This window comes from Callithrix jacchus, chromosome 2, assembly GCF_049354715.1.
Source record: "Callithrix jacchus isolate 240 chromosome 2, calJac240_pri, whole genome shotgun sequence".
Lineage (NCBI taxonomy): Eukaryota > Metazoa > Chordata > Mammalia > Primates > Cebidae > Callithrix > Callithrix jacchus.
The window spans coordinates 147331682-147356262 of NC_133503.1; the positions used below are offsets into that span (position 1 = coordinate 147331682).

The 24581-nt window shown below is 38.1% G+C and overlaps 1 protein-coding gene across 8 annotated transcripts in view; it reads right to left on the reverse strand.

Moving 5' to 3' along the window:
* The window catches only part of KIF2A (kinesin family member 2A), an 84823-nt gene that overhangs the window by 6431 nt on the left and 53811 nt on the right, over positions 1–24581 (reverse strand). For 4 of the 8 annotated variants that reach the window (XM_008992010.5, XM_002744921.6, XM_035291523.3 and 1 more), the window contains exons 12-20: positions 23875–23966; positions 22504–22646; positions 21959–22163; positions 20829–20939; positions 19948–20015; positions 13215–13328; positions 11611–11761; positions 6571–6672; positions 3006–3141 (exon numbers count right to left, since the gene is read on the reverse strand). In XM_008992010.5, the coding sequence (XP_008990258.1) occupies positions 3006–3141; positions 6571–6672; positions 11611–11761; positions 13215–13328; positions 19948–20015; positions 20829–20939; positions 21959–22163; positions 22504–22646; positions 23875–23966 (1122 nt within the window). The remainder of the gene's footprint in view (positions 1–3005; positions 3142–6570; positions 6673–11610; positions 11762–13214; positions 13329–19947; positions 20016–20828; positions 20940–21958; positions 22164–22503; positions 22647–23874; positions 23967–24581) is intronic. The other 4 variants (XM_003732336.6, XM_002744922.6, XM_035291526.3 and 1 more) reach the window with 1 other exon arrangement.

Below are 24581 nucleotides of genomic sequence, written 5' to 3' on the forward strand. Positions count from 1 at the left end.
GGCTATAAAGATTTAAAATGTATTTGAATTTTTAGAAATTTACATTTTTTCTTCATTGTGAGGAAGGGGGATTATGAAGTGGGGATGACAAAATGATATATTTCTTGCTTTTACATTCTTTTCGGTCATGTACTGATCTAGAGTCATATAACAACTAGAAATAGGTTAGTAAATTGTCAGACAAATTATATGTAGCTATGAAGATAAGCCATCACAGTGGCTCTCAACTAAATGTGATTTTTGGCCCCCAGTGGGCATTTGGTAATGTCTAGAGGCATTTTTGGTTATTTCAACTGTTGTGGTGCTACTATCATGTAGTGGACAGAAACCAACAATGCTGGTAAATATTGTATAAGATACAGGATGACACTCCTCAACAAAAAACTGCCTAGCCCAAATGTTGTTAATAGTGCCAAGGTTATAAAACCCTACTCCATAGATTTCAGAAGAAAAGAAAGTTGCAATCTCAATTTTCCTCCCCTTTTTTGGAAGTACAGTGATGTTTAAAAAGTTAACTTTTGAAATTTAGAAATAAATTTAAGGACTTCTGGATTTGGTGCTCTTAAACTGTTACTTTTTTTTTTTTTTTTGAGACAGTCTTGCTCATTCGCCCAGGCTAGAGTGCAATGGTATGATCTTGGCTCACTGCAACCTCTTCCCCCGGGTTCAAGTGATCCTCCTGCCTCAGTCTCCCGAGAAGCTGGGCCTACAGGTGCATGCCACCATACCTGGCTAATTTTTGTATTTTTAGTAGAGATGGGATTTCACCATGTTAACCAGGATGGTCTTGAACTCCTGACCTCAGGTGATCTACATGCCTTGGCCTCCCAAAGCTCTGGGATTACAGGCACCCGGCCCAAATTGTTCTTATGCATCTCAAATTTATCTCTGGGTGGTTAAAAAAAATTCTAAGGACTGAATAATGCCAATATAGCTGGATAGTAATTTTTTATAAGTTATGGATATGCTTGATATACATGAAATTTGAGAAAAGGAAAGGAAGTCAATTAAGTTGAATGCTACAAAGAAAAAATACTAGAGTGTATTATGACCTGTCTTCTGAATGGATACAGAAGCTATTAGTAAATTACTGTAGATTAGAAAAATGAAAAAAACAATTTAAATAAAGGCTTGAATATGAACAATATGAGAAACAAATGAAAATTTTAGTTCAATAGTCACTGCAGACTTTACGGAATATGATTTTAAATAACTAACTTCATAACCAGTCAGCAACATGTATGTGTTGAAAATCTCAAATCCAGAAATGTGGCAGGGTGCAGTGGCTCACACCTATAATCGCAGCACTTTGAGAGGCCAAGATGGGCGGATCACCTGAGGTCAGGAGTTCAAGACCAGCCAGGCCAATATGGTGAAACGCTGTCTCTACTGAAAATACAAAAATTAGCCAGGTACAGTGGTACACATCTGTAATCCCAGCTACTCGGGAATCTGAGGCAGGAGAATTGCATGAATAATACAATATGTCTAGATGGTAATTCTTAAAAGTTATGGTGGGAGGTGGAGGTTGCAGTGAGCTAAGATTGCCACTGCACTCCAGCCTGGGTGACAAAGTGAGACACCGTCTCAAAAACAAAACAAAACAAAAAAACCCTGAAACCTGAAATCCCAAACTTTTGGTATAATGCAAATATTCAAAAATCTGAAATCCAAAACACTCTTGTTTCAAGTTTTCAGATAAGGGATACTCAACTTGTATATACTTCAAAACATCATGTTGTACTTAATAAATATATTTTTATCTGTCAATTTTTAATTTTTTGAGACAGGATCTCACTGTGTTGCTCAAACTAGAGTGCAGTGACATGATCCTAGCTCACTGCAGCCTCAAACTCTTAGGATCAAGTGATCCTCCTTCAGCCTCCTGAGTAGATGGGACTACAGGCAGGTGCCACTATGCCTGGCTAATTTTTTAAATTATTTTTTTAGAGACAGGATCTCTATATTGTCCAGGCTGGGATGTCAATTTAAATAAATAAATAAATTTGAAAGAAAACCCTTCAAAACAACTAACCAACTTCACAAAGGGCCTCCTTAAAAAAAATTAAGCAGCTTATTTAACTGCCCCAAACTAGGAATTTAATTCTGGCTTATGTTGGATTGCATGTACACACACACACACACATACAGATACTCACTTACACATAAACAGAGCCAATAGTGTATAAATGCCTAAAAAATTAACACATAAAGTAATGCATAGCTGAAGCTACACAGATAAGCTAACTAAAAAAACAAAAGGACACGGTTTAGTAGGTAAGGCACATGCTTCCCTTCAGGAGTAAGGTATTAGAGAGTAGTCATCTTGACACTTCATTTAAAAAACGTGGCCCAGAGGCCAAGTGTGGTGGCTCATGCCTGTAATCCCAGCACTATGGGAGGCCAAGGCAGGGGAACTGCTTGAGCTCAGGAGTTTGAGACCAGCATGGGATCATCCCAGCTAATTTTCAATTTTTTGTAGGGATAGCAACACCCCATCCCTACAAAAAATTGAAAATTAGCTGGGTGTGGTGGCTTGTGCCTGTAGTCCCAGCTACTCAGGAGACTGAGGTGGGAGGACTGCTTGAGTACAGGAGGTTGAGGCTGTAGTGAGCCATGATCACACCCCTGTGCTCTAGCCTGGGCAAGAGTGAGACCCAAAAAAAGACAGAAAGAAGGTAATTCTCATAAGCATCAGCCTATCAAACTAAAGATCTGAATAGGTATATAAAATTTATAAATTTGTTAAAAACACATTTTCTCTCTTTAATTAAAATGTCTGACTTAAAATATGAAAAGAAAGATGACTAGAGAAGACTTGAAATGATATGCCATGACTTTTAGAAAAACCAGAATGGTTAGCTGTCTTTATACCTCTGGAAAGTAGGTGCTAAACAGTGCCCATAATTTTCACTTCATATGTCCTCTTGCAATATGAAACCCTCTCACTCATATACATACCAATACCAATCAGATTTCAAATATTAAAATGGAAAAAGAATTACCCCGCAGCTCAGTTAAAATGTCTATTTTTTGCTCAAGAATAGCTTCAAGTTGTGTGGCATATGAATCGACATCATAGTCTACTTCTTCAGTCATCTCTAAGAGAGCCTTTTCATCTTCTAACCATCGAATAGATTCCTGCAAGGACAAAAATTCAATAATCCAACAAGCCTCTTTGTAAAACAGAAACCAAATTATAATTCTGTTAAATATAATCAAACATGCTTAAGAGAGTATTCTCTAAAATGTCAACAGACATAAAACATCTTTATTCGCAAACAGTACAATTAAGAAATACAGTTGACTCTAAAACAACATGGATTTAAACTGTGTGGGTCTACTTATATTTAGATTTTTTTCAATGAAAGTTACACTGAATATGCCTGCCTCTCCTGCCACCCCTTCTAGTTCCTCTACTTCGGCCACCCCTGAGAAAGTGGGTCCAGCCCACCTCTTCCTCCTCAGCCTAATCAATGTGAAGATGATGAGGATGAAGACCTTTATGATGAGGCACTTCCACTTAATGAATAGTAAATATAGTTCCCTTCCTTATGATTTTCTTCATACCACTTTCTTTTCTCTAGCTTACTTTGTGTTAAGAATACATTATATAACATACATGTAATACAAAATATATATTCATAGACATGTTATTGGTAAGGCTTTTGGTCAATAGGCTATTAATAGTTAAGTTTGGGGGGGCTCAAAAGTTACATATATTTCCAACTGTGCTGGGGGTCAGTGTCCTTAACACCCTAAGTTTTTCAAGGGTCAATGGTATGTCCTTAAAATTTAACACAAACACATCATGAAAGATGGGCTGAGCAAGATCATTTCATTTCTCTACTTTTACTCTACTTTGGATGGGAATTTTGTGGAGGGAATGCATCAAATGCATCAATATCAAAGAGCAGAGTAAGTCTCAAAACCTCAATAGCTGTTCCTAAAATGGGAAGAATATGCCCAATAAAGCTACTAAGCCATTTGATAGGGGCTATGGAGGAAGCCTAGAACCTGACAAATTAATATATCCAATTAGGAACTTACAGTGGTTGGGCCAAGATGTAATAATAAATTCCGGCTGGGCATGGTGGCTCACACCTGTAATCCCAGCACTTTAGGAGGCTGAGGCAGGTGGATCACTTGAGGTCAGAAGTTCCAGACCAGCCTGATTAACATGGTAAAACCCCATCTCTTCTAAAAATACAAATAATTAGCGAGGCGTGGTAACACACACCTGTAATCCCACTTACCGGGAGGCTGAGGCAGGAAAATAGCTTCAACCCAGGAGATGGAGGTTGCAGTTAGCTGAGATCATGCCACTGCACTCTAGCCTGGGCGACAGAGCGAGACTCTGTCTCAAAACAAAAACCAAAACAAGACTAGATCATTCTGAATTAAAGAGCTTTTTGGACATAAAAGCTCTTATATGTGGATTTGCTTTTAGGATGCATACAATCTCAATTTTTCAAACATCAATTGACTTTAATGACTAATTATAACTAGAGTAGCACCATACAGAACTGGTTAACCTAGGTATGTATCTTGATTAGGAAACATATTAATTAGAAAATACAAATATAACAAAAAGAAAAAAAAAAAACAAGAAAATACAAATATACTCCAATTTTTCTTTCTTTCTTTTTTTTTTTGAGATGGAGTTTCACTCTCCTTGCCCAGGCTGGAGTGCAATGGTGTGATCTCGGATCACTGCAACCTCCACCTCCCGGGTTCAAGCAATTCTCCTGCCTCAGCCTCCCGAGTAGCTGGAATTAGCGCCACCACGCCCGGCTAATTATATATTTTTAGTAGAGATGGGGTTTCTCCATGTTGGTCAGGCCGGTCTCAAACTTCTGACCTCTGGTAATCCGCCCGCCTTGGCGTCCCAAAGTGCTAGGATTACAGGCGTGAGCCACCGTGCGTAGCCATATACTCCCAATTTTTCTTTCCTTTTCCTTCAGCTATACACTTAATTTTGGTTTAACAAAACCTTATTTTGTGAAATGGCAGATCATAATACAGAGGAATGATATAGGGAATTGTAAAAAGAGTACTGGGTTGAAAGTTAGAACACCCAATTTTACCAATAAACAGCTGTGAGACTTTAAAAAATGGCAGAGTGGGAAATGATGGTCTTTATATAACAACTTGTTCCAAAAGAGCACAGATGACAATCATTTTTTCTTTTTTTTTTTTTTTAATAGAGATGGGGTTTTGCCATATTGCCTAGGCTGGTCTTGAACTCCTGGGCTCAAGCAACCCACCCACCCTGGCCTCCTAAAGTCCGGGGATTACATGTGTGTAATTTTCTTAAATTATTAGTGCCCTTTCTCTACTTAAACACCTGGGCTTCTAGAGAAATTCTCATAATAAGAATTTGACTAAAACTCTAGAGTTTTTGGTTTTTGAGACAGGGTCTCACTCTGCTGCCCAGGTTGGAGTGCAGTTGTGCGATCTCAGCTCACTGCAACTTCTGCCTTCTGGATTCAAGGAATCCTCCTACCTCAGCCTCCTAAGTAGCTGGGACTACAGGTGTGCTCTATCATGGCCAGATAATTTTTGTATTTTTTTGTAGAGACAGGGTTTCAGCATGTTGCCCAGGCTGGTATTAAATTTCTGGGCTCAAATGATCCACCAGCCTCAGCCTCCCAAAGTGCTGGGATTACAGGCATGAGCCACTGAGCTTGGCCAAACTCTAATAGTTTTAATGAATGTATATCCTAATCTGACATAAAGTGTTCTCTGTCATTTTTGAGCCCTTTATCCAGGTTCTTGAATGATCTGGAGCTGAAGTTCCTTTGGTTAGTGACAAAGATTTCTTCAATGTCAAATTAAAAATACAGGTCAGTAAGGGAGACAGTTATTGCTTTTTTCTCAAGAAGTGTTCATAGTACTTCAGGAGGGTGGGGGCAGCAGAGTGCAAAGCAAGTCAACTGTATAGTCTTCATAAAGATGTACAAATGATATCTTCACTTCCTCAAATATCACCATGATAGGACATTTTCTTGTTTAAAAAGAAGGGGAGCAGAGTATCATATACTAAGTACTTTTAACAGGTTGAATGCATAATAGGATGAATGCCTAAGGAGTTACTGCCTACTGGTGGTGACATAACACCCTTCACTCAACTTGCCACTGACAGCTCAGAGCAGTAACTCTCCATCTCATGAAGTAGTCTATCTTTTCTGCAATAACTGATATTTCCTCAACTGCTCCAAAACCCTTCATAAGAATTTTTCTTAACTGTTCTCAAATAAATTGGCCTAACATTTAGAAAGAAGTACTCATGGGCAGAAGTACACTCTTCTCTAAAAATGGACAAATGACAAAAACCAATAAGGAGGATGGGAGGTAAATAAAGTAATCTTTCACCATGGTGCAAAGAAATGTTATTTGTAGCCATCATTCATTGTATTCAAAGTTTGTCATGCCGTATGCCTTATAAATACACATATACATATATATAAATACGTATTTTTTTAAAGAATAGTGTGATATTTAAGGAATTACAAAAATTCTTCATTTATCTCAAGAAATATTTTGATGAAAAGTTCTGTCTTACTTTACCTGGAACACTGCCCTGTGATCTTCTACAACTTGTTCTTCCATTTCTACCATTTGTGAGACAGCTTCATGGAAAGTAAACAGTTGTGGAGAAACTTCTTCTTCCTTAAAATAAAAACAGTTAAGAAATTATGATACAGTGTGTATTTTAAATGTTATAAAAGTAGTTTTTCAATATCATTAACAAAAATGTCATTTAGAAATTGAAGAGACTTGAATGTTGAAGGCTACTAAAATATATATGAAAGGCAAAACCCACAATTTCTTTCTTTGGGTAAAAATATGCAATTCTCAACAAGACAACTCAATCAGATGAGTAGGGAATAATTTTCACTTAAACCAAGGTTTACTGCTGAACTACCCTAAAAGAGTGCTCTCTTTTGGAACAGCCCAACTTTTCAAAAATACTTTTATTGCAGGCTGTAAATGTACTGAAATATTTTCTTAGTATTGCCTACTTTTCACTAACAATTTAATTTACATGTATATCTTAAGTTTCCTTTTTTAAAAGAGATATGAAGATAATATCTTTAGATGAGGTATATTTACCAGTTTTTACAGAAATTTCAATGGACAATTCACAATTTTACTTCATCAACAAAAAACAGATATGGTTGACTCTAGAACAATACAGGTTTGAACAGTGCTGGTCCACTTTTATCTGGCTTCCAACTGATGCAGATTGAAAATACAGTATTTGAGATATGTGAAATCTTCATATTCAGAGGCCCAACTTTTCATGTTTGCAGGTTCCACGGGGCCAACGGTGGAACTTGAGTATGTGCAATTTGGGTATATTCAGGCAGTCCTGGAACCAATTCTCTATGTTATAACTGAGGAACAAAGGCATATAATACATTCATATTTTCATCCTTTTTTTTTTTTGAGACGGAGTTTCGCTGTTGTTACCCAGGCTGGAGTGCAATGGCGCGATCTTGGCTCACCACAATCTCCACTTTCTGGGTTCAGGCAATTCTCCTGCCTCAGCCTCCTGAGTACCTGGGATTACAGGCGCATACCACCATGCCCAGCTAATTTTTTGTATTTTTAGTAGAGACGGGGTTTCACCATGGTCTCGATCTCTTGACTTCGTGATCCACCCGCCTTGGCCTCCCAAAGTGCTGGGATTACAAGCGTGAGCCACCACGCCCGGCCATATTCATATTTTCATCCTACAGCAAGTCAAAACTTCTCTGATCCCAGGCCATGTTCAGATGACGATTTAAAAAAAAAAAAAAAAAACAATAAAAACTTTGGCTGGGTGTGGTGGCCCACACCTGTAACCCTAACACATTGAGAGGCGGAGGCAGGTGATCACTTGAGGTCAGGACTTTGAAACCAGCTTGGCCATCATGGTGAAACCCCATCTCTACTAAAAAATACAAAAAATTAGCTGGGCATGGTAGTGTGTGCCTGTAATCCCAGGTACTTAGGAGGCTGAGGCAGGAGAATCATTTGAATCCTCGAGGAGGGTTGCAGTGAGTCAAGATTGTGCCACCACACACTCCATCCAGCCTGTCAGACAGTGAGACACCATCTCAAAATAAAACCAAAAAAACTCTGATCTCTAGAGCATGTCTTAGATGCTGTTCCATTTTCATCTACTTTGTTAAGACAATATAGCAATAAGAATATGTACATATGCACCAATAAGTAACTAAAGGCTAATGCTGAGTCATCACAAGATAATGCCCCAGAGGTGGCAAAGGTGACAGAAATGCACACTCTCTCAAACATGGAGGCTGTAAAAACTCAAGATGCCATACTCCCCTGGATTAGTTCTGGTTGCCTAACTAACCTCTCCAAATTAAGGCTCTACAAAGGCCCAACAGATGCAAGAATAAAATGGAAAGATTTGCTATAGGGAGTGCTTATCTTGCTCTGGTTTTCCACATCTTTGGGATATGTAACATATCTAGATGCAATGCAGGGTTTGCTTTAAAGAATCTAAAAGCAACTATAGTCTTTCTTAAAAATTCTGGACACAAGTGATAGACTGAGACCAGGATCTCATTTTTAGTTTCTACGGTTCAAAGTTTAGAACTATTACTTGAACTAGGTTTTCCCAGTCTTGGAACTACTGACATTGTGTGGGGGTAACGTGAGGACAGTCCTGTGCACTGTACGATGTTCAGCAGCATTCCTGGCTCTACCCACTGTATGCTAGCAGCATCACCTCACTGGTGACAACCAAAAATGTCCATACATTTTGCCTTGGGGGGCCAAACTATTCCTAGTTAAGAACCACTGCTTTACGTTCTGCTTTAGTAATAGTGATTTGGAACACGGTAACAAAAAGTAGTATGTGTAATTGTTACTCTAGAATATTTTGGACTAAATATCTGCTACAAAGTATTAGAACTAACTAAAGGTATGTTGTTTTCAAAGAATACCATATTGTAGGTAGCAATCAGTTTAATTGATACAAAGTTTGGTGCTGGAATAAGAGCTAAGTTTCAATCCTGGCTTCCGTACTTACTACTTACAAAATCTTGGTCAAATTATTTAAACCTTAATAATTAATATATCAGTTATAAAGTAGGGATAATTATAGTACCTACTACACTGAGTTATGATGAAGATCAGATAATAAATAAAATGCTTAGCAATGTATGTCATATAGTTAGCAACTAATCAATGCTAACTTATAACATGAGAAAATGCCATGATAAGAGTTGGTGGGAACAGAATGAAACAAAACTGCATAGAATATGCATTTTTTTTTTCTAGACAGAGTCTTGCTCTGTCGCCAGGCGCCAGGCTGGAGTGCAGTGGCGCCATCTTGACTCACTGGAACCTCCGCCTCGCAGATTCAAGTTATTCTCCTGCCTCAGCCTCCCGAGTAGCTGGGACTACAGGCACACGCCACCATGCCCAGCTAATTTTTGTATTTTTTTTTTGTAGAGGCGGGTTTCACTATGTTGGCCAGGATGGTCTTGATCTCTTTACCTCATGATCCACCCGCCTCGGCCTCCCAAAGTGCCGGGATTACAGGCGTGAGCCACTGTGCTCAGCCCAGAATATGCATTTTAAAAACACACCTTTACAGCTCACACACAGAACACTCTCAATACATTAAAAGCAATTATGTGACAATGTATTATATATATACCTTTTTATTTCTTTATTCTTTCTGTCCTTATACAATGGGCAGGTATTTTATTTTTTTTTAGCAATTGGGGAATCAAAAATTTAAATTATAAAGTAATATTAAAAATTTCATATAGAAAAAGCAACCAGATTTAATAAATCTTAGCATTTTGCTGTTTGATTTTATTTGTTTGTTTATTTATTTATTTTGAGATGGAGTTTCGCTCTTGTTACCCAGGCTGGAGTGCAATAGTGCAATCTTGGCTCACTGCAACCTCCGCCTCCTGGGTTCAGGCAATTCTTCTGCCTCAGCCTCCTGGGTTCAGGCAATTCTTCTGCCTCAGCCTCCTGAGTAGCTGGGATTACAGGCACGTGCCACCATGCCCAGCTAATTTTTGTATTTTTAGTAGAGACAGGGTTTTACCTTGTTGACCAGGATGGTCTCGATCTGTTGACCTTGTGATCCACCCGCCTCGGCCTCCCAAAGTGCTGGGATTACAGGCTTGAGCGACCGCGCCCGGCCTTGCTGTTTGATTTTAATACAGTACATGCATACTTTCAATATAGATGCATGGCCGGGCATGGTAGCTCATGCCTGTAATCCTAACAATTTGGGAGGCCAAGGCAGGCGGATCATGAGGTCAAGAGATTGAGACGATCTTGTCCAACATGGTGAAACCCCGTCTGTACTAAAAATACAAAAATTGGCCAGGCATGATGGCATGCGCCTGTAATCCCAGCTACTTGGAAGGCTTAAGCAGGAGAATTGCTTGAACCTGAGAGGTGGAAATGGAGGTTGCAGTGAGCTGAGATCACACCACTCCACTCCAGCCTGGGCAACAGAGTGAGACTCAATCTCAAGGGGAAAAAAAAAAAAAAAAAAAAAGACGCATATGTCTACAATTCTTTTGTTTTTAAGCCTTTTTTGGGGGGAAGGGGCAAGGGGGATGGAGTCTCACTCTGTTGCCCAGACTGGAGTGCAGGGGCAATATCTTGGCTCATTGCAACTTCTGCCTCCCAGGTTCAAACGATTCTTGTGCCTCAGCCTCCTGAGTAGCTGGGACTACAGGCACATGCCACCACAGTAGGCTAATTTTTGTATTGTTAGCAGAGACAGGGTTTCACCACGTTGGCCAGACTGGTCTTGAACTCCTGACCTCAAGTGATCTGCCCACCTTGGCCTCCCAAAGTGCTGGGATTACAGGCATAAGCCACCATGCCTGGCCTGTTTTTAAGCTTTTTAATAAGGTATTTATTATATGTCTAATTTTAAATGTTGTTTTTCCCTATATTACTTTAAAAATTTCCCAAATTGTAATATCAGACAAAAATCTGAGGGGAAAAAGAATAAATAGTTTAGATTGGGGGCTGGAAACTTCCTTAAAGGGCTAGGTAATACATGTTTTGGGTTTGTAAGCCACAGTCTCTGTACTGCTGTTACAGTAAGAAAGCAGCTGGACAATCCTTAAGAGAGTAAGCATGGATACGTTCCAATAAAATTTATTTGTAAAAACAGATGGCTGGCCCATAGGCTGTAGTTTGCTGACCCCTGACTTATTTATTCATTTATTTTAAGAGACGAGGTCTTGCTCTGTCAGCTAGCCTAGAGTGCAGTGATGCTATGACAGCCCACTGTAGCCCAGAATTCCTCTGTTCAGGCAATCCTCCTGCCTTAGCCTGCCTAGTAGCTAGAACAACAGGTGCATACCACTACACATGGCTGATTTTTAAATTTTTTGTAGAGAAAGGGTCTCATTAAATTGTCTAGGCTGGTCTTGAACTCCTGGCCTCAAGCAGTCCTCCCACCTCAGCCTCCCAAATTGATGGGATTATAGGCTTGAGCCACCACATCCACAGCCTGACTCCTCATTTAAATGATAGTTTTCAGTTAAGTTCTGCTACTGATGAAATGAACTAAGATTATATCATTTACAATTATAGTAAGTCACTCACATTTTGTTCACAAAGAAGTTTTAGATCATCTCTCTGAGGGGAACTCCCCACACCCCACTGTGTCTCTAAGTCATCAATCTGGTTTGGTGGATGGTGCATTATTGGACGAACATCACCAGCAGCAGTTGGATCTACAGTCAGTTCTTTCACCCTATAAATACATAAGAGGTATCAAAGTTAAAAACACTCATGCAGAGGAACAAGAAAATACCAACCTATTCAATATATATGCAATTCAGTTTAACATACTAAGATTGATGATGTCACCTTTATAGATAAAATTTATCTGAAATCTGTAGAAACACATAAATGGTTGTTTAATTTTAAGAAATCTGCTTAGACAACTTTATATAATTCATATTATATTGATTAATTATATCAAATATAATTATTGTGCAAACTAAACGAGAATTAACAAAGTATGGGGAGATTCAGTATTCAAAGAAAAAACTTGTTGCAATTAAAAGTTGTGTTTTTTTTTTTTGAGACGGTGTTTCGCTCTTGTTACCCAGGCTGGAGTGCAAAGGCGCCATCTCGGCTCACCGCAACCTCCGCCTCCTGGGTTCAGGCAATTCTCCTGCTTCAGCCTCCTGAGTAGCTGGGATTACAGGCACGCGCCACCATGCCCAGCAAATTTTTTGTATTTTTAGTAGAGATGGGGTTTCACCATGTTGACCAGGATGGTCTCGATCTGTTGACCTTGTGATCCACCTGCCTCGGCCTCCCAAAGTGCTGGGATTACAGGCTTGAGCCACCATGCCCGGCCTAAAAGTTTTTTTAACTTTCAATTTTTTTACTACTGGCTCATCAAAGTTGATGTTATTGCAATTAAATTATATAAACAGAAAAATGTAAACAATAGCAATTAGACCAATAAATGGATCCCTGCTGAAACAAAACAAAAACCTGCATTTCTGATAGTTATCATACTCAATTAAAATAGCTACATGTAAAATAATTTTATTTGTAATGTATAAAGATTATAAGATGTTAAGTTTTATCATTTTCAAAGTGTTTACTCATTATACTCAAACTTACACATTTGGGAGAGGGTAAACTTCCTTTTCTTTAAAAAAAAAAAACTTTTTTTTTTTAAGTAGAGACAGGTTTTCACCACATTGGCCGGCCTGGTCTTAAATTCTCAACCTCGGGTGATCCACCAGCCTCTGCCTCCCAAAGTGCTGGGATTACAGGCATGAGCTATCATGCCTGGCCAAGAGAGGGTAAACTTCCTATGTCAAGAAGCTCCTTGCAGACAAGGAAACTTGTAAGATCATACAGAATAAAGGCAAAGTCTTCATTTTAAGCAAGATACTTTATCTTTTAACAATTTATCTTTTAGTGGTAAGTATGCAAAAGTGACATCATCCTTAAAAATATGAGGGAGAAATAGGAAGCCTGAATTCTAAATCAACATTTTAAAGCAAATAGATTAATAAAGGACATAAGAATGCGGATCATGCAGTACAACCATCACCTGCCAAATGAAATGAAAATGAAAACTAAAATGGCTCAGGACAAAAATAGCAAATGAAATGTTTATATAAAGCACAATTCAAAAGAAACTATTAAAATAAACATCTTATTTATAGAACAAAGTAGACCTGGTAATTGAAGGAGAAAAGTCGTCATATTCATAAGAAGGAGAGAGATCAGGGCGACTGCCACTACCCTGTGAGAAGGGAATGTCTGATGGACTAATTCCAAACTCCTTTACTCTGCAGCACCAAAACAGCAACAAATTAAAAGAAAATGCTCTTGTAAAGACAGCAATGCACATTGCACATTTTCATTTAGTATTCACTTTTGTTTAGAAAGAATATCGATATTGTTGTGACAATGTATTTAGAATATTATTTTACAAATAACACATTTTAAGACATGTTTGAATCTTTGTTCTATTGATCCCCTGCTCTATAGTCCTTAATCTTTCCTTTCTGGTCTATTTTCCTCTTTTCTCATAATCCTTCCTAGACATTTAATAAATCACGTAAAGCTGAAATGCCCCTTTTAACTACATGACCGCTCAATCTAATTTCCTCATGTGGTCAGTATCATGACTATTTGTTTATTAGCATTCACAAGTCTTTGACATTTTTGCAGTCTTTTTCAAACAGGATATAAGGGAATTAAGTCCTAATGCCTTAAGCCATCCATTGTTTATAATGAAATAACTTCTTTCCTATGAATCCAGAATGGCACTGGCTATGAAACATTCTTGGTGTAAATGAGAAAATATTCACTCTATTTTCAGTGGTTGGTGATTCAGATGAAGAACTCTGGTTGAGAACAGCCTCTAGCAATGAAATTTAAAATTGCTTTTGCTAACATCTCTAATAGTTATATTTAACCAAATTATGACTTTTCTCACCCCATCTATGTAATTCATGTCCCCTTTCGGCTAACCCTATTACATACCAATATAAAATATTTATTAAGTACTTCCTATATGTCAGGTATTAGGATTAGTAATTTTTAGGCATTATATTATTTCATCCTTCAACAATCTTTGATTTTATAGATGAGAAACATTTTTTATTCTCAAAAATAAGGTATCCTATCTAAGGTCATTCACTGAGAATGTGGCATAACTGAGGTTAAAACCTAGCCCTGAGTACAAATTCTGTGTTAATTGAACACTTTAATATAACAACCATATTCTTTTATTTTCTTGTGACTTCTCTTAGGTTGAACTAAATAAAATTCCCTTCTTTATAGGTCAAAAACAAATATCAGTATCTTCATATAAATCAAACATATATTTCCTCTACTATCAGTTTTTCTCTAAGCTATTGGTAATAGCTACTGTCAAACGTTCAATATTGGATTCATCTGCCCTTCATCCTTCAAAGTTTATTTACCATACATGCTGAAAAATCCAAATATCTTTTTTTTTTGTTTTTTTTTTTTCTGGGTTTTGTTGAGATGCAGTCTCACTCTGTCACCAGGCTAGAATTCAATGGCACAATCTTGGCTCACTGCAACCTCTGCCTCCTGGGTTCAAGCTTTTCTCCTGCCTCAGCCTCCCGAGTAGCTGGGATTAAAGGCGTGCACCACCATGCCCGGCTAATTTTTGTATTTTTAGTAGAGACGGGGTTTCACCATGTTGGCCAGGATGGTCTTGATCTCTTGACCTTGTGATCCGCCCGCCTCAGCCTCCTAAAGTGCTAGGATTACAGGCATAAGACACTGCACCTAGCCTTTCTTTTTGAGCTAAGGTCTCACTGTATAACCCAGGCTATACTGTAGTGGCTCAATCACGGTTCACTACAGCCTTGACCTCCTGGGGTCAAGTGATCCTCCCACCTCAGCCTTTACCTTAATCTCAGCTGGAACAACCAGTGTCATGGCACCACCATCCCCAGCTATTTTTTTATTTTTTGTAGAGATGGGGTCTTATTATGTTGCTCAGGCTGGTCTCAAACTCCTGGACTCAAATGATCCTCCTGCCTTGGCCTCCCAAAGTATTGGGATTACAGGCATGAACTACTGTGTCTGGCCTGAAAAATCCAAATTTCTAATACAACTATTATCACTTCCACCCCATTTCTTGTCTAAGTATTTTAATTTAGACACCCTATTAACTTCATCTACACATTTTTTCCTCTGTCCAAAGCTCTCTTGCCCAAGCCAAACTATAGTATGTACAAGAATCATATTCTTCAAATATGTTACTAAAAGCTCCTAATCACTTTAATCACTCTTCTACCCAAGACCCAATCATTGTAACGTCTTTCATTACCCGAAGAGTAAATATCTCTGCTACAGGACAGAGATCACTGTCTGTTTCTCATATATCCTGTAATTTTTTTTTCCTTGGGACAACCATTTCTTCTACTCTGAAAGTTTTCCCCTGTATGCTCCTCTAAAATATCTTTAATTGTCTGGCTGTGTGCAGGGCTCACGCCTGTAATCCCAGCACCTTGGGTGGCCAAGGCAGGCAGATCACTTAAGGTCAAGAGTTCGAGACTAGCCTGGCCAACATGGTGAAACTCCGTGTCTACTAAAAATACAAAAAAATTAGCTGGGCATAGTGACAGGTGCCTGTAATCCCAGCTACTTGGGAGGCTGAGTCAGGAGAATCGCCTGAACCATGGAGTCAGAGGCTGCAGTGAGCCGAGATCATGCCACTGCACTCCAGCCTCAGTGACACGGCAAGACTCTGTCATAAGTAAGTAAGTAAATAAATAAATATTTCTAATTGTTGGGCCGGGTGCAGAGGCTCACGCCTGTAATCCCAGCCCTTTTGGAGGCTGAAGCGGGTGGATCACGAGGTCAAGAGATTGAGACCATTCTGGTCAACATGGTGAAACCCCATCTCTACTAAAAATACAAAAAATTAGCTGGGCATGGTGACGCATGCCTGTAGTCCCAGCTACTCAGGAGGCTGAGGGAGGAGAATTGCCTGAACCCAGGAGGTGGAGGTTGCTGTGAGCCGAGATGGCACCATTGCACTCCAGCCTGGGTAACAAGAGCAAAACTCCATCTCAAAAAAAAAATTTCTAATTGTCATCTGATTGCAACTGGACTTGTCAACTTAATTACTACCAGTAATGTGTACTGTTAACAAACTATCCCACAATCCCCATAAAAAACTTTCAAAGTATATTATTTTGACTAATATAAGGATATTAAAAAAAAACACTGCTTTGACATTTGTCTAACTGAATTTTTAAGACAGAACTGCTCACTAAAGTAGCCATAACAATAACAATTCATACACTTAATATATTTCAGGCACTGTGCTGAACATCTGACATAGGTCCCTCCTCAAAAACAATCCTTTAAGATGGACATGGTCATTAACTCTCCATTCTAAAGATGAGGAAATATGGACAGACAGAGGTTAGTAACTTTCCTGAGACTTTGCTACCATCAAGCAGTGAGGAAGGTATTACATTTATTTCATCCCAAGAAATAACACTTCAATTACTAAGCTATGACTTAAATACAAAAAAAGTTTAAATACTTAAGAAAAATGGTTTCCTAAAAATATGGAAATTTTTACAGCAAAACCATTCATTTACTTTAAAAAAAAAAAAACAATAGAAATTTTAATGTAATGCCACCTACCCACCACCTCAAAGTACTGACCTAAATAAACTGAGGCAGATTTAGTATAAAAGAAAGAAATTCTCTTTGCTGTTAAAAAAAATAAAATGAAGTTATTGACTCTTAAAGTCATAAAACATTGGTATCAAGGGAGGTTGAAAATCTTTATTCCAAGAGATTTGGAATAAAATGGAAAAGATTACATATCTGATATGGTGAGGCTTTGTGTCTCCACCCAAATCTCATCTTGAATTATAATTTCCATAATCTCCATGTGTCAAGGGAGAGACCAGGTAGAGGCAACTGAATGATCGGAGGCAATTTCCTCCATGCTGTTCTCGTGATAGTGAGTTCTCACAAGATCTGGTTGTTTTATAGAAGGCTCTTCCTCACTTTGCTTGGCTCTTCTCCTTCCTGCCACCTTGGGAAGGTGCCTTGCTTCCCCTTCACCTTCCACTATGACTCTAAGTTTTCTGAGGTCTCTGCGGCCATGATGAACTGTGAGTTAATTAAACCTTCGTAATTACCCAGTCTCGGGTATTCCTTCGTAGCAGTGTGAGAACAGATTAATACAGTGTCCCAAATGGTTAGTCATGTTGCAAGTGAGTTACAAGATATAATAGTAGGTTAAAACATTTTACTTGGACCTAAGTGAACTAGAGGAACAGCTAGATATAGCATTTTCACAGTATTAGGGAGGAATCTTTTACAGTCTCAAATCTTAAGAAACAGAGGGGTTTTAATTCTACAACATGGCAAGCATCTACTACACTCTGCTGTTCCTCACCTTTCTCATGCATAATTTTGAAATAAGAAGCATTTTAATGATAAAAATCCCATATATAAAAAATGTGAATTACCAATATCAATAACAACTAACACAATAAGAATTTGCAGCTAGGAGCTCATAATTCAAACTTTAAAAGAGATTAAATTTAGAAAATACAATATTTCATATTTAGAAATGTTCTATTACTTTTTTTTTTTTTAAGACAAGGTCTTCTCTGTTGCCCAGGCTGGAGTGCAGTGGTACAATCATAACTCACTGTAGCCTCAACATCCCTGGTTCAAGTAATCCTCTTGCCTTAGCCCCCTGAGTGGCTAGGACTACAGATATGTGCGACCACGCCAGGCTAATTTTTAAATTTCCTGTAGAGATGGGGTTTCACCATGTTGATGATGCTGGTCTCAAATTTCTGGGCCCAAGCAATCTGCCTGCCTGGGCCACCAAAAGCACTGAGATTAAAGGTGTAAGCCACCATGCCTGACCCTATTACATTTTTAAAGAAGTGATTATATTTTAATACCTTTTTACAAAAGCTTAATAGGTTTATACTCTCCAACAGTGTTTACTACCATTAAAAAAATCTCTTTAGTTAAAACAAAAGAAACAAGATGCAAAAAAAAAAAAAAAAAAATGGGGGGGTTATAGCATTTGTGTAATGTTCAAATACAGCTATCTATGTACTCAGAGATACATTCATAGATAGTAAAATTATTATTATTATTATTATTTTTTAGAGATGAGGTCTTGCTATGTTGCCCAGGCTGGAGTGCAGTGGCTATTCACAGGTGCAATCCCACTACTAATCAGCACGGGAGTTTTGACCTGCTCCATTTCTGACCTGGGCCAGTTCACCCCTCCTTAGACAACCTGGTGGTCCCCTGCTCCTGGGAGGTCACCATACTGATCCCCAACTTAATGCAGTGTGATCAGCATGGCACACTACAGCCCAGAACTCCTGGGCTCAAGCAATCCTCCCACCTCAGCCTCCCAAGTAGCTGGGACTACAGGCACGTGCCACTGCACCCAGCGTAAAATTATTTTTTAAAGAAGAAAACGAGAAAAGTATTCCACAGAAGTTAGGACATGGGTTACATCAGGATAGAGATAAATGAATAAGGCATGTTATTCAGGATTGTGATCAGGAAGGAGCACATGGGGAACCTTTTGGGGGCCAATAATGCTCTCTTTCCCAAACCAATGGCAGGAGTTTTCACTTTATAAGTATCCATTATCCATTTAATTATTCAGTTATATTTTAGGTACTTTTCTATATGCATATGTATTTTACATTTTAGTAAAGGATCAAGAAAATAACATTTCCACTGTAATTAAAACAAAGAAAAAGGACAGACAGATACTTAGCAAAATTAAGAGAACTGCTATACTAGACATGGACTACAAAGAGGACTTTTGTCTCTAGGTTAAAATCACAAATGTAACATTTGAGAAGAGAAATTTAACACTAAACAGTCATTCAAAATAAGAGCAGTGGTAAATAAAGTTACTAAAGAGCAGTGTTAAAAAAAATCTATGGATCAAATATAAATATGCCCATTATGATTCAAAGTTCCAAAGGTATTTCATGGCTACACAGAATAAACTGCTTTAGTAGTCTATAATGCATTCTGTCCTTCTATCTGTAATAACTCAGTTATCCATTTATGTTTATAAGACTATTAATATGAGTAACAAAATGCAACCCATATAGAATACCAGAAAGGGCAAGGCGAGGTGGCTCACACCTGTAATCCCAGCACTTTGGGAGGCTGGTGGATCACCTGAAATCAGGAATTCAAGACCAGCCTGGCCAACATGATGAAATCCTGCCTCTACTAAAAATACAAAAATTAGCCATGAGTGGTGGTGCATGCCTCTGGTCGCAGCCACCCAGGAGGCTGAGGCAAAACAATTGCTTGAACCTGGGAAGCAGAGGTTGCAGTGAGCCAAGATCGTGCCCCTTCGCTCCAGACTGGGTAACAGAATGAGACTCTGTCTCATATAATAAAATGAAATAAATTTAAAAAAAGGAATGCCAGAAAGAAATGTGCTATCACTTCTTACTCAAATCCTAGATTCCCCATATATAGCATTTAATATTATCAGGAATAATCTGTAACATATAACAAAACAATTCAAGAAATACAAACTGGTCCCTTGATATTCACTTACTTCAGAGTCTTAATGTAGTAGGAAGAATCTGCATGATTTAAATGTAGTAAAGTATTAGGAAATAAAACAGTGAAATGGAAACCTTGCTCTAGGATAAAAAGACCAATTTAACTAAAGTTATCAATCTCTTCCCAAATTACACATTTCTACTTATTTTTAGAATTTGACAAAATGATTCTACATATCATCTTAAGGAATAATATGCAAAACATTTTTTTTTTTGAAAATTGAAAGAACAATGTAGTAAGATTTTCCCTATCGGATATTAAATTATACTACATACTGCTTTACTCCCCTCAAATTTCAAAATGGAGAACCATCTCTCATACCTGTTTGCATATCTTAATGTATTAAGAGTATTTTCACAGGATGCCATTCCTGGAGAGATCGTGGCAATCTACAGGGGGGAAAAAAACCATAAAGGTAAAAAAAAAGTTATAAATGACCAAGACAGTAATACTGACATTCAGCTCATTTAGGTCTAATCTTACCATAGTTATTTAAAAATAAAGACATATTAATCATATCTCAACTCAAAGATAATTTGCTTATATCTATAATCAGATAATAAAGTCTAGTTAAAATAGAAACTCTGAGCAGAAATGGAGGAGGTTAACACCTAGAAGGGACTAGTACTGACTGACCCCCACTCCACTCAACTTTTTTTTTTTAACAGCTTTTTGACAGAGGGCAAGCTCTGCTGCTGTCACACAGGGCAACTAAAACTTGATTGAAAACTTGCAGTCTCTCTGGTTAAAAAATTGAAGGATATACTGTGGGAGGGAAGATCACAGCAGCTGAAAAGTGAAGTTTCTCCCAGAAGGGCAAGTGCTATACTCTCCCTTCTGGGACAAACTTTTACATATCAACTGCCCAAATCCCTAGCTGATTCCTGACCCAGACATACACAAGGCACACTATAGGCAACATAGCTAAGTCTAAAAGGACAAAACAAAACTTTTAATTCCAGCTACTGTCCAGGGGAGATAAGAGTTTAGGTAATCTTCAGAAGAACTTAACAGAAGCTAGTCTCTACATTCATTCATAACACGCATCCTCTCTATCAGACTGGCAGGGACCACATCTTAAATATCACTGTATCACTCATAATAGAAGGATTCAAATGACTCATTAACATATACATTTTCCATAAATAGTATGTATTTATTCCTTCAGGATTAAAATAAATAAAAAATAAACATAAACTTACCATGCAGGTACGAGAGTTTTCACCTATGAAAGAATCTCTTAACACCTGAGTGAGTTTACTTGCACGGAAAGGAGTATGAGGTTTATTTCTACCTAAGGCTCTGATGCACTCCTGAAAATTAAGAAACCAAGTCTCACAGATTAGTCTTTCTTATAAAGGGGAATCTTAACTAATGTATTTTAAAAGGTCTCTCACTATGATTTTAACATTTAAGGTGTGATCAGCTGTGAACATTCTACTAACTGTTTTTGTTTTGTTTTGTTTTTTTTGTTTTTGAGATGCAGTCTTGCTCTGCCACCCAGGCTAAAGTGTAGTGGTGCAATTTCAGCTCACTGCAACCTCTACCTCCCGGGTTCAAGCGATTCTCCTGCCTCAGCCTCCCAAGTAGCTGGGATTACAGGTGCCCACTACCATGCCTGGCTTGTATTTTTAGTAGAGAATACATGTTGACCAGGCTGGTTTTGAACTCCTGACCTCAGGCTATCTGCCCTCCTCGGCCTTCCAAAGTGCTGTGATTATAGGCATGAGCCACCGAGCCGGGCGGACAGTTTTAAAGTGTAGTGTAAATGTTCCCATAAATTCTAATTCAAGAAAAAAAAAATGACAACAAAAAACCTACTTTATTCTTCCAAGAGATATTTCTAGAAACTATGTAGGATAACTGTAAAAAGTTAATTTCTTAACATGGCACTCCAAAGAAAAAAACACAGATGCTTTATTATAGTCTTTCTAACCTTTGCTTTTCTACTCAAGGAAAAGATATAATGACCTGGTCTAACTTTCTGAAAGCCATTCCACGTTTTTCTGAGAAACTATTTCTTAGCTTAATTCAGTGGTTCGTTGCCCTCCTCCTAGAAAATATGACTAATTAAGACCCTTTGGAGTCTACCTATGTAGCTTCAGAACTGACCTACCAACTCACATATCCTTTTATCCTGTCTAAAAAGAATAAAGAACGTGTGCAAGGAAAAATTCTGGGTATGATAAAATCACACTGTAAGTTATAAGCATCTGAATTTTGAAAACCTCTCTTTTTATTAGGTAAAACAAGTACTGTTATTTGGCAATTTTGTAAAGAAAATTAAAATCAAAAGCAAAAGACCTTTCATGATTAAATACATTTTATTTACCTTGAGTGCTAAAAGGCTTTTATTAATTTCAGCACCTTCAAGCCTAGTTTGCCTGTCCGCACTGGAAGTATCAGCTCCTCTTTCATTTCCAGCCAAATCAATGAGAGAAAATTTGCCATGTAGTTTTCCTTTCCTTCTAAGAATAATCTGAAACACTGCATGGCTCCGAGATGAATGTGCATTTGCAGATGTTTGACCGGATGTTCTACAACATGATTAAGGACAACTTGATACATTAAAAACTTCAATTTACATGTTCAAGCCACATTATTTTCATTAAAACAACAGCATCAACAAATGCCTATTTAACTAGTTTTCTTCTTTTAAATACAGATGAGACACACTGAGTGGTAACACTTAATCTGGCATATTTTTAATATATTTGTAATATAGTATCAATATAATTGTCACTCACATTTACAAAAGTTTTTATGAACAATGATTTTTACTTCCAAGATGTAGTGACAGATAACATCCTTGTTTGTTACTCTACAACCAAAGTTTCTAAAACTCAAGTTTCCTTCCTTAATCAAAATGAGATTTACCTGCAACTGTTGCCTATGTCAATGAGTTTCAGCACATCTTCAACACATTTGACCTCCCGTTCCTGTAATCCCACAACTTGAACCTGCTGTTTTCCATCTTCTAGAACTCTTAATTTTGTTTTCCTATTTAGTAAGTCAAACACCTATGGAAAATAATATTCAAATTAGAAAACTAGCTTTAAAGTAAAAAAGAGGCAAGGCACAATGGCTCACACCTCTAATCCCAGCATTTTGGGAGGCTGAGGCTGGAGGATGGCTTGAGCTCAGGAGTTCAAAACTGGCCTAGACAACATAGTGAAACCTTATCTATGTTAAAAAAAAAAATTAGCTGGGCATGGTGGTGCATGCCTATAGTAGCAGGTACTAGGGAAGGCTGAGGAAGGAAGCTCACTTGAGTTCAGGAGACTGAGCTCCAGCATGGAGCTCCAGCATGGATGACAGCACAAGATCCTGTGGCAATTAAAATATTAGTTCTATAAAAAGGAGTCACCCAGGGCCGGGCGCGGTGGCTCACGCCTGTAATCCCAGCACTTTGGGAGGCCGAGGCGGGTGGATCACGAGGTCAAGAGATTGAGACCATCCAAGTCAACATGGTGAAACCCCGTCTCTACTAAAAATACAAAAAATTAGCTGGGCATGGTGGCGCGTGCCTGTAATCCCAGTTACTCAGGAGGCTGAGGCAGGAGAATTGCCTGAACCCAGGAGGCGGAGGTTGCGGTGAGCTGAGATTGTGCCATTGCACTCCAGCCTGGGTAACAAGAGTGAAACTCCGTCTCAAAAAAAAAAAAAAAAAAAAGAGTCACCCAGAGTTTAAAAATTATTTCAGAGATTAAAATAATAATTAGAGTAAGAATTCTCAACCTTGAAGTTGAAAAGTTTCAAAGGACATTTTTTAACAATCTCATAACAAAAATTCTAATATAAAAGTTCTGGCTGGGTGCAGTGGCTCATGCCTGTAATCCCAGCACTTTGGGAGGTGGAGGCGTGTGGATCACAAGGTCAAGAGTTCAAGATCAGCCTAGCCAACATGGTGAAACCCCATCTCTACTAAAAATATAAAATAAAAAAAAAAAAAAGAAATTAAGCCAGGCATGGTGACAGGTGCCTGTAGTGTTAGCTACTTGGGAGGCGGGAGCAGGAGAATCACTTGAACCCAGGAGGTAGATCGTGCCACTGCACTCCGGCCTAGGTGACAAAGCGAGACTCCATTTAAAAAAAAAAAAAAATTCTAAATACACATAAATTATGGTGGTAAAGGCTGCACAACAATGTGTGTATTTAATGCCACTGAACTTAAAGATGGTTAAAATTGAAAATTTTATTAATATATATAGCGCCACAGTTTGAAAAATTAAAAAAGTTCCCACTTACCTTTCCACTATAAATTTCAAAGAAGGTTGCATATACTTGAAGTTCTAGCTTCTTATAGTTTGGCTTCTTTAGCATTAAAAAGACATCTCGAGCTGTCAAGAATTTCATATACAGAAAATTGAGATGCAACAAATATTTTAAAAAGGAATGCAAATTTTCTATTTCTAGAAGAATCAGTTAATCTTTACCTAGAATGATAGTATCAATAATAAAAATAAGAACTACAGTGAATATTAATTTTACAAAAAAATACTATTAATAGAAGCTACTCTCACATTCCATAAAAGGGTGCTACATATATATATATTTAGATTTATAAATAGCATAAAATTACAGGTGGTCATAATGAGGTTATTCTCATACCATACCTAGTAGCTTTTTAAAATTCAGAAATTCAACAATTCATACTAATCTCCAACAACGTGCTAGAATACATTGATAAATATAATCAAGATTTCTGCCCCTAAAAATCAATCTTACAGTTCTTTTTTTTTGTGTGTGTGAGACAGTCTTGCTCTGTTGCCCAGGCTGGAGTGCAGTGGCGCAATCTCAGCTCACTGCAATCTCTGCCTCCCATGTTCAAGCAACAATTCTCTTGCCTCAGCTTCCCAAGTAGCTAGGACTATACAGGGTGTATGACTCTACATCCAGCTAATTTTTGTACTTTTAGTAGAGATGGGGTTTCACCATATTGGCCAGGCTGGTCT